General features: G+C 44.4%; 1 protein-coding gene across 1 annotated transcript in view; it reads right to left on the bottom strand.

The window, feature by feature from the left end:
- Nucleotides 1-202: 202 nt before the first annotated feature.
- SEMA4F (ssemaphorin 4F) overlaps nucleotides 203-18,875 on the bottom strand; it is a 23,541-nt gene continuing 4,868 nt past the window's right edge. The window contains exons 5-14 of the mRNA XM_007459430.1: nucleotides 15,085-15,178; nucleotides 4,923-5,042; nucleotides 4,665-4,816; nucleotides 3,937-4,115; nucleotides 3,561-3,708; nucleotides 2,771-2,993; nucleotides 2,521-2,630; nucleotides 2,246-2,406; nucleotides 1,051-1,109; nucleotides 203-813 (exon numbers count right to left, since the gene is read on the bottom strand). Coding sequence (XP_007459492.1) covers nucleotides 203-813; nucleotides 1,051-1,109; nucleotides 2,246-2,406; nucleotides 2,521-2,630; nucleotides 2,771-2,993; nucleotides 3,561-3,708; nucleotides 3,937-4,115; nucleotides 4,665-4,816; nucleotides 4,923-5,042; nucleotides 15,085-15,178 — 1,857 coding nt within the window. The remainder of the gene's footprint in view (nucleotides 814-1,050; nucleotides 1,110-2,245; nucleotides 2,407-2,520; nucleotides 2,631-2,770; nucleotides 2,994-3,560; nucleotides 3,709-3,936; nucleotides 4,116-4,664; nucleotides 4,817-4,922; nucleotides 5,043-15,084; nucleotides 15,179-18,875) is intronic.

Genomic DNA, 18,875 nt, shown 5'->3' with positions numbered 1-18,875 from the left:
TGATCTCTTATGGGAATCAGGCAAAGCCCTGGCCCTGAGCCCATCCAGGCCCAGAAAAGGCAGACAGGGAATTTGAAGTGATCATTCAAAAGCCAAAGAAAACTCAGAGGCCATGACGATCTTCCATGACCATCGACCCCCAAGTGTCCAATGGTCATTCCATCCAGTGGTCACTCGTGCACTAGTGGTTATTTGCCCAGCCCTAGATGGATGTTTCATCACACGTGGCAAGAGGAGCCCCAGTTAACCGAATGTGGGGTGGGCTCGGGCAAGCATCAAGCAGAAAGGGTGGAGGGAAGCCACCAAAGCCACTGCCCCGCTTGGCCAGGGCCAGGGGCAGCCGCTCATCTTCAGGAGAGGGAGAGGGAGGGTCCTGGCTGTAGCTTGTGGTCCCAGATGGTAGGACCCCCAGGTCCAAGCCCACCTTGTCTCTAGCCAGAAGTTCCCTCTGTCGTTGTCGCTGCTGACGCTGACCAATCAGAAGGAGGGTCAGGGATGCTGCAAAAACTCCAAGGAAGAAGCCTGCCAGTCCAGCCCCCACTATGTGAGCCTGGCTTGGAGCACCCCGCTGGCTGCCCCATACCAAGCTGTAAGCAGCTACCACACGAGCTGCCCCACCTTCCTGACATTCACAGGCATAAGCACCCATGGCCCCTGGGGATATCACCACTTCTAGCCCATCCCGCCGGGGGGTGAGTGCAGTTACTCCGCTGGGCTGGTGCCACACACAGGATGCCCAGGCTGAGCTCGGGGAACATGGTAAGACCACATGTGCAGCTGTAGCCACAGGAACTTCAAACACCACTGGGTGTTCTGCAGAGACAGCAAAAGCACAAAAGCTGGTGAGGCTGTAGGTTGGAGGTGTTAGAGAGAAATGTGGGGTGATACGAGATATGAGAAGGGGCCATAGTACACCAAGCTAAAAAGGGGATTCCCAAAGAGAGTAAGCCTGCCATAACTTCCAGGATACAAGTTTTAAACTAGGTCCAAAAACATAACTTTCTAGGCCCTTTACATCCACTCTACCCACATTCCCTAAACCATACAGACCTCCAGGCTCTTTAGGACACAAAGAAGAGACATCCGCTGACTCTATGTCTTGAACCAGCCTATAAAGAAGAGAATACTTGATAAATCCAGTGTCAACACCCCCTCTACCCGCCTCATTACTGAACATTCACTCGCCAATTGCACCTCCCATCATCTTATAAATCACCTCTAGAATTATCAGTCAACATTCTTTTCATCACTAAATTTTTCCCCAATACCTCTTATACTCATGACATTTGCCATGTCAAATTCTACAAATATTTCTAGCAGACTACAGAGAATTAAATTTGCACTAGGTCTGTCAGAAAGATGTTTGGTGGGGTACTTTGAAAGAAACACAGGAACCTTCCAAGAAGTATAGCTGGTGGTCCACAACCACAAGATTTCTCTGGAAATCTCTGTTAAAAAATTTCTCTGTTAAGAGAAAGAGAAAACTTCTTTTCTATCAAAGCTAATCTAAATTCTGTGAGGGTCAGTGAGATGACTTTCTGTTTCACAAAACACCTCAGCTAAAGATACATCTGTGGCTGTCACCAGCACTCAGTTGGTACTGAATACAATGAGAATGAAATCACCTAGAGAGTGCATGAAAGTGTAAAGAGAAGGACTGAACCCAGGGGAATATCAACATTCAGAAGCTGGATGGAAAAGGAACCAGTAAGGGAGACAGACTGGAGAGTGAGGTAGGGAGAAAAACCAGGAGAATGCAGAGTCATAGAAGGCAACAGGATAGAGTTTTTCAAGGAAGGAAGGAGGGAAGTTGTCAACTGTGAAAACACTTCTAAGAGCACTTGTAAAATGAAAACTGAGGGACTTCCCTGGCAGTCCAGTGGTTAAGACTCCACGCTTCCATTGCAGGGGGTGCGGGTTCGATCCTTGGTCGGGGAACTAAGATCCCACATGCCGCGTGGTGCGGCCAAAAAAAAAAAGAAAATGAAAACTGAGAAGCATATGGCAACATGGAAATCAACCAGTCAGGGCAGGTCCAGCAGGGAGGCAGGGATATTGATGAGGACAGAGAGATGGTTAGTATGGACTGACAGATGGACACACAAGTGACACTAAGAAACACAGAGAGAGACAGAGAAAGAGAGAGAGAGAGAGGGCAGCATTAACCCATGAGAAACAGACACAGACATATGGATAGGCCAGAGCCTGGGGACATCAGGCAAGGAACCAGTGCCACCACCCTCACCCTTCATGCTCTCCAGTGTGGGCCACACACGCAGCTAGCCGAACGCTCCAGGCACAGACAGGGTCTCGGGCCAGAATGCACTCTGAGCAGCTCTGTAGACGGCCACAGTTGGTCGTGTTCACTTGTGTCACCTCAGTACGGGAGCCAACCAGGAGCCAGCTCTACAGAAAGGGAGTGAGGAAGAGAAACACGCTGGATCTCCCAGACTTCAATGTCACAGATTGGCTCTGGACTCAGATATCTCCCCACCAGACTCACCAATATCTACAACTCACTTGATACAATTTCATATTCTCAACTGGCTGTGGCTCTGGGAATAAGGCCAGATCCTCAAGAACACTGAGCTGGGCTCCAATTTGCACTGCTCGGTGGAGGTGTCCATCCTCTAGGAAGCAAGCAAGGGGCAAGACATAATAACATAACTGTACCTGTGCCTGGGACTCTGACACCTGTATGCACGGGACCCTCTCTATGGCGACAACCTGTGTGCACTGGATGGGCAACTTGCTTGGCTATTAAACATACCTGTCCCCAGATAGAGCACATCATACTCTTCCCCTGAGAGGCCGGGCACCCTGTGGGCCATGACTCTGAGGTAGGTTGTATCTGTAGTGACCAGCAAGGGGTGGCCATCAGCTGGAAACACTGGCTTGTCCATGAGTGGGTGGTCCCGGATGAAGGTGAGCACACGGTCAGGAAGGAAGAGTGACGAGCCAAACTGCTGGAGTTTCATGTTGTTGGTGATGCACTAAAGGAAACACAGGATGAATGACAAAGGTTCCCAGGGGCCAGGAAGTGTCTGTGATGCTTAGTTGGGCTCTTGTCCTAATGGGGCAATTCAGGCGTGAGGTGAAGAACTGCCCCAGCCCCCTCACCTCTCCAGGTCTGGGCTGGGGTACATCATTGTCCATGACAGGCAGTCCCCTGTTGCAGTCATGTTTAAGCTCTCTGAAGGGACCATTCAGCACTGTCCGAATGTCTTGTGGTCGGAAGGAACCCTGAGAGGCTGGGCACCCTGTGGGCCATGACTCTGAGGTAGGTTGTATCTGTAGTGACCAGCAAGGGGTGGCCATCAGCTGGAAACACTGGCTTGTCCATGAGTGGGTGGTCCCGGATGAAGGTGAGCACACGGTCAGGAAGGAAGAGTGACGAGCCAAACTGCTGGAGTTTCATGTTGTTGGTGATGCACTAAAGGAAACACAGGATGAATGACAAAGGTTCCCAGGGGCCAGGAAGTGTCTGTGATGCTTAGTTGGGCTCTTGTCCTAATGGGGCAATTCAGGCGTGAGGTGAAGAACTGCCCCAGCCCCCTCACCTCTCCAGGTCTGGGCTGGGGTACATCATTGTCCATGACAGGCAGTCCCCTGTTGCAGTCATGTTTAAGCTCTCTGAAGGGACCATTCAGCACTGTCCGAATGTCTTGTGGTCGGAAGGAACAGACAGCAGAGATGGCAGCCCCTTCCCTGGAAGAGTCACAGGTTGGAGCTGGATATTTAGCGGGAACTAGGGGAGGCAACTCATCCCCTGTCAAATGAGATGACCCATGAGAAACGCACGGGAGCTACGCAGCCTGCTTCATGGCAGAAGGAGCAGGGCTCCACGGAGAGTCCACCCCAACTGGAGAACGCACTGACCTGCACCAACCTCAGGTATCTCCCACCCTGTAACTCTCCACATCAGGACCCCCTCACCACTGGGAGGAAAAGATGCCATAAAAGATGGGCGTCCCCGCTCCATGCTCAGGTCGAAGAATGACCATGTCCTGCAGGACACTGGAGGCCCGGCCATGCTCAGGCCCTGGACACAGAAGGTCAGCCTTCAGAAAAGTCGTCCATCTCTGCCGGAGGGTCTTCCGGCCCCCAAGGTCCCCCTGGGGTGACAAGTACATAGGAAGTTCTCTTTAGAAGACCAACATTAGAGGAGGACTGTGGAGACCAATACAAGTTTCCCCCAGACACAGACAGATAGGGAGACAGATGCATAGAAATGCAAGGACAGAGATACAGAGTAACTGAGAAGGACAATGAGGTATGGGGTGGGCAGGATCACAACAATGATGTTTATTGTGTTTATTGTGCACTTATAAAGTTCTGCACTACATGCTTTACATAAGTTACCTCGTTTAGTCCTCAAATCGACACTGCCAGACTCACACAGGCAATAAGCAGTGTAGCAGGGACTTGAACCCAGGTCTGTCAACAGTTCCTTCCTTTAAACTCTACACTACAGTGTCACACGGGATAATAAGTGGGTAAAAGAGGCCAGAGCCCTTTTGCCACATTCCTCAAGCTCCCAGAAAAGTAGTCACTGCCCATCAAAAAAGAAGAAAGAGGAGAAATACAAAGACAGAGACCAGAGGAAAAGACAGGAGGACAGGCAGAGCAGAAAACAAGACAGACAGCTGGGATCAGGGTCTTACCGCACACACACGGGCCACCCTCGGGACCTTAACGTGTTCGTATGAATCAAAAGCTCGGGAAATCTCCGTAAAGAAGAAGTAGATTTCATCGTCTCCGGCTTCATCTCCCCACTCGGCTGGGCTCAAGGCCACTGCTGCAACAAAGGCTGGGGCTGGGGAGACCCGCAACCTCAGATCCCACAGATATAGCCTGGAGCCACCCAGCCTCCACCCACTCTGTCCCCAGAGCAGCACCACCCCCCTCTGCCCTCTCCCCACCGTTAAGCCAGGATGGCAAGGTCTCTGTCCGAATCCAGTCCTCAGCACGACCCACAGCCCGGGAGATAATCGGCTCCGTCCCCAGGTAGTTTTTCACAGTGGCAACATAGAGCATGCCCCCTGCAGGGTGACAGGGAGGAGGTGGACTGTCAGACTCACTGAGGAAACTTTCAGAAAGGGTCACAGGCAGAGCAGGGAGCAAAGCAGGGGCAAGAACCCTCAGGGGCTGAGCACACATTAAGTGCCAGGCAATGCTAAGCACGACATGCATTACCTCACTTAAAATAAACAGAAATAAAGTGCTCCGGGGCAGCAACGGAAACAGTGTTAAGGAAAAACTGCTGGAATGTTCATGTATATGAAGGAAGAATAGAAGCTATCCCTGTGGAAAGCAAGATTTTTTTTGTTGGTCTGTTTCTTGCTGTTGTCATTTTTAAGGACTTTTCTACCCTATAATTACATGGCAACTTTCCAGGAAGAGGTTTGCTTTGCAGCATGTTCCCACCTTACTTAAGTTCTCCCACTATGGTAAATGTCTGAGGGAATTACTGTTCTTTCTGAGTATTAGGGGGTGTATACTGCCCTGGAACAAGTTACAACTTTAGGGTATACTAGCATCATTTAGGGAATTGATCAAAATGCAGGTTCCTGGGCCTCGGGCCCAGCAATTCTCACTCAGTAGGGTTGGGGGTTGGCCCAAGAACTACATTTCAAACAAGCAGTCAGAGTTACTCTGATGTGGGTGATTCAAACCTCACTTTGAGAAACACCAACCTAGGGGATTTCTGGATATTTCACAGCCAGCCAGAGGAAACAAAGAGGAACAGATCCTCCCTCCTGGTTCAGTGGAGGTGCAGAGGTGCTCTAGGGATGGTGGGGATTGGAAAAGAGAGAAATCAGAGGCATTCTGGGAAGGAAGGGGAGGTGCAGTTCTGTGGGCTGAATGTGAAAGAACTATAGCCACTCTGAGCAACACCACCAAGGGCTCAGACATGAGTGGAGACAATGACTCAGGGAACAAGAAGGTCACAAACCCCTGGTGAAGTCTTGAGTATCACAGAGACTATGGAGAGAACAGAGAAGAACAGAGAAGCATTCCTTCACCACCTACTACGTAAGAGGCACTGCGCTGGGTGCTAAGCACATCACTGTCCCCCCCCCAAATTTCTCATTTGAGTCCAGAAGACAAACGTAATCAGATACCAAGAGGCGTGGACTCACAGATGTGTGTAGGAGCACAGAGGAGGACCCAGCCACATCTAACTGGGGGAGCAGCAACTCAGAGGTCACATCTGAGCTGGCTCTGAAGAATGAGCAATTTGCCAGGTAGAAGGACTTCTGGAGGAAGACAGGCAAGTGGGGAAGAGGGAAGCCATGTTCAGGGATGTGGGGCACTCTCCATGGCTGGAGCTCCAGCGAGGCACAGGGGCTGCTGGGCAAGTGAGCAGAGATGAGCTAGAGATGCAGATAGGCAACCAATTGTGATGAATCTGCTCTTCCATGCCAGGAAAATGTGGACTTTATCCTAAAGGTGAGGGCAAAACTGCAGAGATTTTCTTGAGGAGGCATGATGTAATTAGTTTTGTTTTTTAGGAATAAAATGCTAGTTATGCCTTCACACAGTCCTGGCAAGAACAAAGAAGGACTAAGGCACTGGTAGAGGAAAGAAAGGGGCTGGATTTGGGAGATATTTCTGAGGTAGAGCCCATTAACAAGATTTGAACATCAGTTGAATATGAGATGTGAAAGAATGGAGTAAAGTAATGTCTCTAAGGTTTCCGCTTATAAGATGGATAATAATAGATTATGATATTATGAACCAAGCAAAGAAATGACATAAGGCTCATAAAGAAGGTGGCTGGAGAGGAGGTGAGTTCAGTTGTTGGACCCACTAAGGTTGACGCACATTTGGGACATCTGGTTGGAGTCGCTGGAAGGCAATCGAACAGAAGGGTGTGGACAATAGGGCCAGAGTCAGGCAACCTAGAAGTCATGCTTAAGTTACCACAGGAATGTGAAAGCCAGGGAGAAAAGGAAAGCGAGAGAGAGCCCTGGGGCACCATCATTTGAAGGCAACTCAGAAGAGCACTGACTCAGAAGAGTCAGAGAGGCTGGAGAAGCAAGCAAGGCTGGAGTGCTGGAGGCTGGTGCCCAGAAACCCCAGCAAGAGCCGCGGGGTCATGTGCACTGAGGGAGGCAGCAGAGGGCAGGGCCACCTTGAGGGAAGCACTACGTCCTGGGCTCACAGATGTTCCTGTGAAGCTGCATGTCTCAGGCATTGAAATGATAACCACTAACACTTAAAAACACTTAATGCAAAGCAAGAAAAGGGTCAGGAGCCCTCTGAGGGCAATAGTAAAGAATTAGAAACCCCCTTCCTTACTGGGTGGGAGGGAAGACTATACTATCACTCGAGTTTGTGAAAAGAATCCAAGCACTTTGGAGTCAGGAAGGCTTGGGTTTGAACTCTGAATACTTATTAGTAGTATGATCTTAGGCAATTACCCTTCCTAAGCCTCAGGTTCCTCAAATGTAGAATGGGGATAATACCACCTTCCACCCAGAGCAATGCTGAGGGTTAAATGAGATAAAAAGAGAGCCCCGGGTAGGGCCTGGCACATGGCTGGCATTCAATATGTGTTAGGAACCTCAGGGGGCCATATGCTTGATTTGTTGCCATAAGGTAGGGGGGGCACAACTATAAAATGGCATCCCATTCCCTTCCAGAGTATTTCATGAGGGAGAAAATCAGATTTTGGGCAAAGTTTCTGGCAGCTAATGGAGCAGCAAATAAGCCAATCCTCAGTAGTTCCAGGGGGAAAAACATGACACAGAAGCCAGAATTGAAATAAAAATTTTCCTAAAAGCATTATACACGAAACACTCTAAAACTGAAACTATTGACAGGAGCTGTGTCATGGATACCCTGAGAATGGGGGAGATGTGGTGGAAGAGACAGTTATGAATATTTTGGAAGCATGACTTGATGTGTTTGAGGGGGAACACTCATAAATATTCTGGAAATGGTAAAGGACCGCAGATAACAATGCAAGGACCCAGTGGTGGATGGAGGTGAAGTCCCAAAACTTTCTAAGGGGTTAAATGGGGGCAGTCAGCAACTCTGGAGCCTAGGATCGCTGAAGAGCACACTCACTCAGCGGAGAGAGCGGAGGGTCACAAAGGGATAGCAGGAGGGATCAGACACTTTGGGAGGGAGTAGCAGGGCTTCAGGTGTTCCATGAGTACTAAGGGGCTTACAACACAATCTTCACACACACACAGAGGAAAAGGAACAACAGCCATCACAATCACGAGGGCAGAAGTCCACAGGAGGACACAAGATCACCACGTGCCCTGAATTTTTCAGAACAGTCAATTTCAAATTTTCTGTTGCACCGTTCATATAATGAAATATCCCTGTATGTGCAGTTGTTTGGCAAGTTATTACTGACTAGATCAAGCTAGCAAACATGAAAACATACATCTGCTATTGGCAAAAGATGATATGCCAAAGAGAGCGATGCCCACGGTATTGAGTTTAGTGAACAAGGTGGTTAGAAAAAAACACATGGTATAATTCAACCCTATTTTTAAAAAATATGTATATATGTCTGTAGGCACAGGAAAGATTGAAGGAGCTACAACTGGACAGTGTTACTGATGTTTGTTTCTGACTAATGAAATTACAAGTGATTTTTATTTTCTCCTCTCTACTTTTCTGTATTCACTGAACATTTTTTGTAGTTAGCACCTTTTACTTTTATAACCCCCCAAATTAAGATACTGTCATTTTGGAAATATGAGGAAAAACAAGATTGAAAGCCACAAAGATGAAGAATCACAGCCAAAGAAAAATGACAATTATGTGCAGAAATAGATCTCTACTTGCTCAGATGTAAAGCCTGCGAACACAGACCTCCCAGATATGTTAGCAACCCAACACTGACAGACTAGGATATAAGCCATGGCAGTGAATATTTCACTACACCCTGAAGGGGTTCAAATTTTCACTCTGGTATCAAAATGCTCACTTTTAAAGAAGGTTTATAATAGGAATTATCACTCATTATCTTTAAAAAGAGGGTTTTAAACATGCCCTAGCCTGCCTTCTTCCACTCTCTTTTCTTCTCATGGTCAGAGCTTTGCAGGATAGACAGCTCCTGACCTAATATTCTCTCTTTCCTTATCTAAGGTTTATGCCAGCTGGATACCTTTTTTTTTTCCTTTTTTTTTTTAAACAGGCTATTATCAGGACATAATTACAGATCATTGGAGATGCAGTGTTCACTCTACCTTTTCCTCTCCTGGCATATAGGATTTCTGTAACTGTCTTGTTCCGATGTGTGAATGCTGTCTTGGGGTACACACTCACGGATTTAAGAGATAAGCTTGACCCCAAAATGCTGGCAGCACCCAGTGCACCTGGAACACATACAGGGCTCCTTGGCAGATGCAGTAATCACAAGATGCAATGAGACCAAAAGGAGACAAGAAAAACACAAGATGGGTTCCCAAAGAGAAAGCAAAAGCTCCCTTCTTCTGCTCTTCTTTATAAGAGCCCTATTTATTATTGAATGTGATAGGGAGGACCAAAGATGACAAATCACCGCCTCTAGCTTGGGTACCTTGGTGGGTAATGGCACTATGCACTCAGAGAAGGGGACACTGGTCGAGGAGAAGGTTTGGGGGAGGTGAGTGAAGATGATGAGCTCAGTTTGGGACATGCTGACTTTGAGATTCCTGTGGGACATCTAAGTGGAGATGTCTGGAAGGCAGCTGGATATGTGGTCTGTAGCTCCAGATAATGTATGGGAGGCATCAGAATCTGGTAGAAACAGAATCCATGGGGCTAGTTTTGGGAGATCTGGAAGGCGTCAAATTTGGGAGACATCAGAATGCAGTGCAAACAGAATCCATGGAGCTGGCTGAGATCACAATTACAAAGAATGCAAGAGAAGAGGATCTTAGGTGGAAGTCTAAGGAACATTTAAAGGATGAGCAGAAGACAAAGATGCTGCAAAGAAGACTGAGAAGGAATTGCGGATGTTCTTAGGCTAATGTGAACATTACTGTCAAAATATTTGCATTTTTCCGAATTGGAATAGTGCAGATAGAGACACTGAGATCATTTTTGTTAATTTTATCTCAGTGGAGTACAGATAAATGTCAAATTTGAAGACAAGATACCTGAGACCTTTTCCTAAAGAAATACAAGTGCCAATAAACACATGAAAAGCTGTTCGACCTCACTAATAGAAATGTAAATCAAAAACATCAAATTGGACTCTGGAGAAAGCCACTGTTTTATGTTTATTAACTATATTTTTGGGGCTAACTGGCTGTAATGAAACAGACCCTCTCATCACTGCTGGTAGGACTCACTGGAGAGAAATTTGGCCAAATCCATCAAGTACTATAAAAATCTTTTATATCCTTTGGCCCAGCAATCCTACTTTTTGGATTGACTCATGCAATTAATTAGATTCATGTAAAGGATTTACATAAAAATTTCTGTAAAAGGATTCCTTATGCAGCATTATTTATAAAAGCAATAATTTATTTTAAAATCTGAATGTATAATTATATGGGAATAATTAAATAAGTGTGCTACATTCATACGATGAAAAAGTATACAATCACTAAAAATCAAGTTTTGAATAATTAAACAAATTCTATGATGGAAAATGTTCAGTATACAATAAGTGAAATATGCATGACAATTCCAATTTATTATAAATACGCACACATGCGCGCACACACACACACAGAGTATGAGAAAATACTCCGAAATAATAATAGTGGTTACCTGATGATGACTGAATTACAATAAACTTTTCACTTTCTTCTTTATACATTTCTATATTTTCTCAATTTTCCACAATGCACATTGCAATTTTTATAATTTAAAATAAGAAATACTCCCACCATTATATTCTAGTATTTTCATTACTAAAAGCTCTTTTCTTTCAAAATATGTCTATTATCCTTAAGGACATTTGTATAGCTCCTAACTGGGAATTTTGGTTCTAATTCTTAGATAATATTGCCACTATCTTCTATGCTGCTATTTTCAAAACAAGGGCCAGTAAGACAAAATGGATCAACATTAAAAGTTCCAACTAGGGCGTCCCTGGTGGCGCAGTGGTTGAGAGTCCGCCTGCCGATGCAGGGGACGTGGGTTCGTGCCCCCGTCCAGGAAGATCCCACATGCCGCGGAGCGGCTGGGCCCGTGAGCCACGGCCGCTGAGCCTGCGCGTCCGGAGCCTGTGCTCCGCAACGGGAGAGGCCACAACAATGAAAGGCCCGCGTACCGCAAAAAAAAAAAAAAAAATTCCAACTAAATATTGGCATTATGTCAGACCAAGAAAAAATTTATATTATAGCCCTATAAAAAACTTCAGAGGAAAACTTATAATATTGATATTGACTATGACTTGCATCTGAGACAGAAAAAGCCATGGAGGTTCTATGTCTTGAGCTAGCCATTCTAAACTGTTAGAAAGTGATTTCTGACACCTCCATCAATTATCAGCTGAAAGGCAACACTAAATTTCATTACCTGGGGGGGAAAAAAAGACTTAACCTGTTTGAAAATGTTCTTTGTTATACAACTATCTTATCTATGAAATTTGTATTCTTAAACTACATGCTGTGTTCCACTTGCTGAGAGAACACAGAGAAATTACACACAGATGGCTAAATGTACTTAAAGATACTGCTTGAAACAAAGTATTTTAATTATTTCAGATTGTTGCAATTGAGAAGTCATTTTGTTGATAAACAATTATGTAGAATCAAGAGACATTCATAACTGCTAAACCTGTGAAATCTTTCTTAATGATCTTAATGACTGGTTCAGCGTTTTGCCAAAGATGCTTGATATAAAGCTAAGAAAAATAAACTATTGACTAAACTTTTATTGAAATATGTATGCATATAAACAAGGTCTCACTGACTTCAACTGTAGATGAATGATTAAAAATGACAACTCAAATATCATATTTACTAGATATATACTAGATATATACTAGATATATATACTAGATATATACTTTATGTTCATTTTCAAAAACTTTTGTTATTTCATTACGTTTCAGAAAAGGTAAATCATTAACTGAATGACTAAGAGTGACTTTTTAATATATAAATTTATTTATTTTATTTATATTTATTTTTGGCTGCATTGGGTCTTCATTGCTGCGTGTGGCATTCCTCTAGTTGCGGCAAGCGAGGGCTACTCTTCGTTGTGGTGTGCGGGCTTCTCATTGCGGTGGCTTCTCTTGTTGAGGAACACAGGCTCTAAGTGCACAGGCTTCAGCAGTTGTGGCTTGTGGGCTCTAGGGCTCAGTAGTTGTGGCGCACAGAAGCAACCTCAGCATGTGGGATCTTCCCGGACCAGGGCTCGAACCCACATCCCCGGCATTGGCAGGCAGATTCTTGACCACTGTGCCACCAGGGAAGCCCAAGAGTGATTTAATTTGTGCAGCTTTTAAGACTTTTCCTACAAATAAAGTCATGCATAAGGAAAGAGTTTAGCGTCCAGTGGTTGAGGCTTTGTCTTCCAATGCAGGGGGTGCGGTTCGATCCCTGGTCGGGGAGCTAGGATCCCACATGCCTCGCCGCCAAAAGGCCAAAGCATAAAACTGAAAGCAATAGTGTAACAAATTCAATAAAGACTTTAAAAATGGTCCATAACAACAATAACAAAGTTTCAGGTTAGATCTTATAACCCAATTTTTGTTTTTCATAAAATATTGTGCAATATTTAAATTAAAATTTATACTGTCCAATATTTTATAATAAGGTTCGCAGCAACTTTAGTGAAGGAAGAAAAAGACAGTGTGATAAATGATGCTAAGTCAACTGAACAGTTAGTCGGGAAAAATCAATTTTGATTCCCTTCTCATGTCATCTGCCAAAATAAGTTTCAAATAAATCAGAGTTAAAATGTTTGGGAGGGGCTTCCCTGGTGGCGCAGTGGTTGAGAGTCTGCCTGCTGATGCAGGGGACACGGGTTCGTGCCCCAGTCTGGGAAGATCCCACATGCCGTGGAGCGGCTGGGCCCGTGAGCCATGGTTGCTGAGCCTTCACGTCTGGAGCCTGTGCTCCACAACGGGAGAGGCCACAACAGTGAGAGGCCCGCGTACTGAAAAAAAAAAAAAAAAATGTCTGGGAAAAAAAATTTTAAGAAGGAAAATTTTATCTGCTCTCTAACTGAAGAAGGATTTAGCTTAAAAAATACAATCAAAAGGAAAAGGTGTAGATTGGAATACTAATATCCTACCTGATAATTGGCCCAAGAACATAAGCAGAGGATTGACCAAAGCAGAAACAAAAATAAGTACTAAAACATGAAAAATGTTCAACTTCACTAATATTCAAAAAAATACAAATTAAAACAAGGTGCTGGGACTTCCCTGGTGATCCAGTGGTTAAGAATCTACCTTCCAATGCAGGGGAAGCAGGTTCGATCCCTGGTTGGGGAACTAAGATCCCACATGCCACAGGGCAACTAAGCCCGCGCACTGCAACTACTGAGTCCATGCACTCTAGAGCCTGTGCATCACAAGTAGAGAGAAGCCTGCAGCCACAGTGAAGAGCCTGCATGCCACAACTAAGACCTGACACAGCCAAATAAATAAATATATTTTTTAAAAGGTGCTATTTTTAGCCTTGAATTAGCACACACACACACACAAAAAAAATGTTTAATGACAACAAAACAGTGCGGTGAAATTTATGTGAAAAAAACTCTCATTTACTGCTGATTTAGGGTATAAATTAGTATACCCTTTCTAAAAACTCAATTAGCAACAGATAATGAGCTGTAAAATATTCACATCCTTTAATATAGTAATCCATTTCCAGGAGTCTTAAGGAGACAACCTAAAATGAGGATAAAAATTTATGTGCAAAAATGTTCATTACAGTATTAGAGACAATAGCAAAAACTTTGAAGTGAACTAAATAAACTTGAAAATAAATTTACATAAATAATTTGGAATTCTTTAATTAAATTATGGTATGCTCACAGGTTGAGTTACATAATGTCATTAAAATTTTTCTTCACAAAGAATTTTTAAATTATATAGAAATGCCTACGATATAAAGTCACATGACAATATTCAAAATTATATCCATGTAGCATGACATTTAGAAGTTTCATAAAACATACACTCATAAAATTTCTGTTCACCTGCTTGTTTTATACTCTCATGAGAAAAATCGTTGGGTTCTCACTGAATTTGGAGAGTGCGTGTGGAGTAGTCTAACCTAAAATACAGGCTATGTGGCACACAAACAGTTCACTTTGTGGCTACCAAAGAATTAGTCAATCATTCTCCAGAAAAGATTTAGGCATAATCTGTGATAGAACCATTGAACACTTGAGCAACTCTATATGTATATATAGTTTGTTTGAAGGAAGTAACAGAAGGAATTTCTTTAATAGTCATTACTGATTTTTCTGAGCAACAAAGGACTGTCCAGACAAATATATGTGCATGAGTATATATGCATGTGGACCCACACATTAAAAAGGCTAGAAGGAAATATCCTAAAATACTAGCAGTGGTTTTCAGAGTAGGCATACTCTAAAACTGTGCTAATATGGTAGTCACTAGGTATGAATGGCTATTTATATTTAAATTAAAATTACATGAAATTTAATATTCTCCCCTTCAGTCGCACTAGTCACATTTCAAGGGCTCAATAGCCACATGTAACCAGTGGCTACCGTATTAGACAGTGAAGATACAGAACAATTCCATCATCACACAAAGTTCTTTTGGACTATGCTGTTCTAAAAGATTTCTTATGTTCTTCTTTATACTTTTTGCAAATTTATTATAATATGCATTGTAGTAGATTCCTCTTAAAAACAGGAAAAAATGACTAACAGAGATGAGGTTAACAGAGGAAATGTTCACAGTCTACTGTGAACAGTGACATATTCTCTAGAGAAAAGCAAGAGAAATGATACTCTGTGGGTAAAAGCAGGAGAACACAAGCACTCTGGGAAGAATAGGAAAGGCCAGAAAGAGATGTGGGAATAATAGACATTCTGATGAAAGTAAAGAAAGGACACAGAAATTCCAACAGCAGGGCGGGGAAGGAGGCAATTACAGCAAGAAGTCACAGGTTCTTATCTCTCCCCACTCACCAGCCATTACAGCTGCTGACCGCTGAGCTGGCTCAAAAGGACATTTCCCCCGGCCACTCTCAGGTCTTTCAACCTGCTGGAAACTGGACACATCCTACAGACCAGAAGGGGGCAATTGGTTTAGAGGTCATGGGGAAGTTCATGGTGAGAATTACAAAGATGGTCAGATGAAGAAAAAACCCAATTCTCATTCATCTCCCATTCCCCCACTACCATCCCCATATTCCCAGTCTGCTATTCCTGATTCTACCACTCATTCCTGCATTTCCTACCTCTGCCATCCCTCTTTTCATCAGTTTATTCCTCTTCCCTCAATTCCCCTAGTACCCAACACCCACATGCTCTGATGAAGGAACACCTAGGATGGCACTAGAAGACACCAAGAGGCTGAAAGGCAGATCTTTCCTCTGAAATGCTGCTGAACTGCCAGCTTTGCAACTGGCTGGAGAATGTGCTACAGGATAAGGAGGACCAGGGAAGAAAGCAGGCCTCCTGAGGGCTGGAGCACTTAGGAAGGGTAAAGAAAAGTACAGGCTGATATAGGACCATCTGAAGCCCAGGGGTCTAGAGAGAAGGGCCATCCTTCACCTAATCCCACCCCACAAATAAAAGACTGAACCAGAGTCAAGGATACACAGAAGGAGGGAAGGGAATCTACAAAGTCAGTGAAGAACTGAAGCTGAGGTCAGAATCTGAGAATTTGGTAAGTGTCTTCCTCATCCAGGGACTCCAGAGGGACTAACCTGGGGTGCAGGGGTGGGCAAGAGGTGTAAGAGTTCCACAGAGCCAGCCAGACATTACCTTAGCTGAGCATCCAGCACTAAGAGAGGCTTCAAGATAGCATCTAAAACTGAAAATCACAGATGATTTCAACCTGGACTGACAGGGAAGTTAACTATGGCCAGTTAGGAATCAGTTATGACACGAAGTACCAGACATGATATCTCTAGTTCACAAACTAGGATGGACATATGGTGTTGCTGGAGCCTTATTGCTGTGATGGTAATTGGAGAACCAACATAGATCTACGTCCCCTGAGCATAAGTGTACCACTGGCCCATTCTGACTGCTCACTTATTTCCTGTAGTTGGCAAACAGGGTTTCATTTTTCTGAGAGAGCCTTGAAGAAGGCCTGTTAAAATGAGATGTGATCTGATGTCCCCTCAAAGGGAATACTGGGTCAAGAATCTTCCAGAATGGAGGACCCCACAGAAACACAATCATCTGCCCTGCGTGATGGTGGGCACATTGTAGCCAGAGGAGAAAGATGACAGTTCAGTGAGAGATTACCAAGATATTTGGGCACTCTGAACATGGGGTTATTACCTGCTGCTGTGGCCTGTCTTATCGCCTCCTTTTCTCCACACTGCCTCACCTTGCCCCCAATTTACTCCCTATACCCACCCCAGATTAATATTCCTAGACTATTAGTCACTGACTTAATAAATGTTTGAGCCACAGAATGACAAAAATGGCTCACCATTGCCTCTTTATCCCAAACTGCTACTTCTAACCAAACATGGATCACCTGTTATTCCTAGAAAACAAATTATGCCTGAAACTATTCCGTTACATTTCACCAAGGACTTATAAAGGATGAGCCTTTTCTCAGTTCTCATTCTCTTTGATCTTTTCGCACCATTGGATACTTTGGATTCACTCCTCTCCTTGAAATAATCTACTTCTTGACTCTTGAAATTCTACCCTCCTGGAGCCCCTCCTCCTACCTGTTGCTTCTCTATCTCCTTTGGTTGTTTCTCTTCTCCTTTCCAGCCTCTAACCATGTATGCTTAGTCTTTTTCACATATACTTTAAAGATCTCATTAATTTTCACATTTCTGCCCAGACTTTCTATGCAAATCATTCCCCAAACTCTCTAAAGCCCGATGTCTTCCAAACTCTAGTCCATGTTTGCACTTGATTGCTGGACTTCCTTTCCTCACAGAGATGATCTATTAAAACTGAACATGGGGCTTCCCTGGTGGTGCAGTGGTCGGGAGTCCGCCTGCCGATGCAGGGGACGCGGGTTCGTGGCCCGGTCCGGGAGGGTCCCATGTGCCGCGGAGCGGCTGGGCCCGTGGGCCGTGGCCGCTGGGCCTGCACGTCCGGAGCCTGTGCTCCGCAGCGGGAGAGGCCGCAGCAGTGAGGGGCCCGCGTACCGCAAAAAAACAAAAAACAAAAAAACTGAACATGTTGAAACTCGGCCTCTTCCTGTTTCCCCAAATGGCATCATCACATTATCTAGGTTTACAGCCTTTGAGCAAGGGAGCCGATTAACTACATAGGTTATGATTACTGTACGGTCAAAGTGACATTTAATTAGGGTCTGAAAGGATAAGGCCACACCACCACATTATCTGAATGTTGAGATTCTTCATTATATCATTGTGTCAGCACAGTCCTATCAGCATGAGTTGTAGTGAAGGCAAGTCCCTCAAGTTGAAAGCCAGAGCTATGTAGGCAGGCTCTCACTGAGCTGTGGGGTTAGAACCCATCCTTTGACTTTGGCCAAGAAGAGTGCAAGGCATATAAAGGACCTTTCCTAAGAGGTTGGGGGTGAGGGGTAGGGGGAGACGGTCCTTGTTAACATGAAACAAATCAAATGTCACAAGAAACTGAAGCCAGCTAAGGTCTTCTTCTAGGGTGCAGGCTGGACTTAGAGGGACAAGGTAGCAGAGCACAGCCAGAAAAACCTGGGTTTGAATCTTGGCTCTGCTTCGGCCAGCTATATATCTCAGACTTTTACCTAACTTTTCAGAACTTCTGTTTCATTCATGTAAATTGGAAATAAATACTATCATGATGTGTCATCACTATCATAAAAAATAAATATCATGATATGGTGATAAGAATTAAACTCAATTGTGAATGTAAAGTATCAAGCACCAAGCCTGCAACAGAGTAGATGCTCAATTGAATGGGAAGTCTTCTCATTGTTGTTGTTGCTATTGTTATAAGTCTAACATTTTTTCTGTTAACTGCTGGAATTCCCTCAGAAAAACAAATTAAAATATTTTCCCCCAATGTCTGATGAGCTGTCACTGAAGGGCAATACTCCACATTGTTGGAACTGGTAGGTCCTATGCTTAAACTTCCTTTTGTGAGAACCTTCATTTCTCTGAGCAATCAACTCTGAGCAAGTTGTTATATCTGGATCAGCTAGTCAAAGTTCTCAGATTGTTACACACAGTCTCAAAGTCATCAGTCTGGGACATGAGAAGTTCAGCACTAAGGATAAGGCAAGGACTTGCTCAAGCAGATGGGGATTGCCAGGTAGCAGGATAAGACAAAGGCAGAAAAGAACATTCAGGAAGTCTAGAGAGCAGTCTCAGGATGCTTAAAGGGTTAACACAGTTGTTAGCTGTACCTTATATTCTCCTACAAACAAGCCTTGATCAAAGGATGGTCCTTCATTTCATAAGCCTGCGGGATAGGAGGGTTCAGAAAAAGAGCTAAAAGTCGTAGGAGTGCAATACACAGGCCCCTGGCTTCGTTCTTGTTTGCTGATATTCCTCAAAAATGGATAGGGGTCCAAATCACACCATTCCTGACAGGTATGTCCAGAACATTTTCTGTCTAGATACTTATCTAACAACCATTAGGGTCCCACCTCAGAGAGCCAAAGAAGAATAGAAGGCCCTGGGGAACTAACTTGGAGTAATCACATCGTCTGTAAACCATGGCTCTGGTATTCACACCCATGGGCTCCCTGATCCTATGTGTACTAGGAAAGGACATATATGTCAATGGCAGTTCCACTGCTACTTCTGTGAGCTTTGTGAGAACTGTAG

The sequence above is a fragment of the Lipotes vexillifer genome, unplaced genomic scaffold, assembly GCF_000442215.2.
Source record: "Lipotes vexillifer unplaced genomic scaffold, Lipotes_vexillifer_v1.1 scaffold51, whole genome shotgun sequence".
NCBI lineage: Eukaryota > Metazoa > Chordata > Mammalia > Artiodactyla > Lipotidae > Lipotes > Lipotes vexillifer.
The sequence above is the reverse complement of the archived record's forward strand: the minus strand, read 5'-3'. Positions and strand labels throughout refer to the sequence as shown.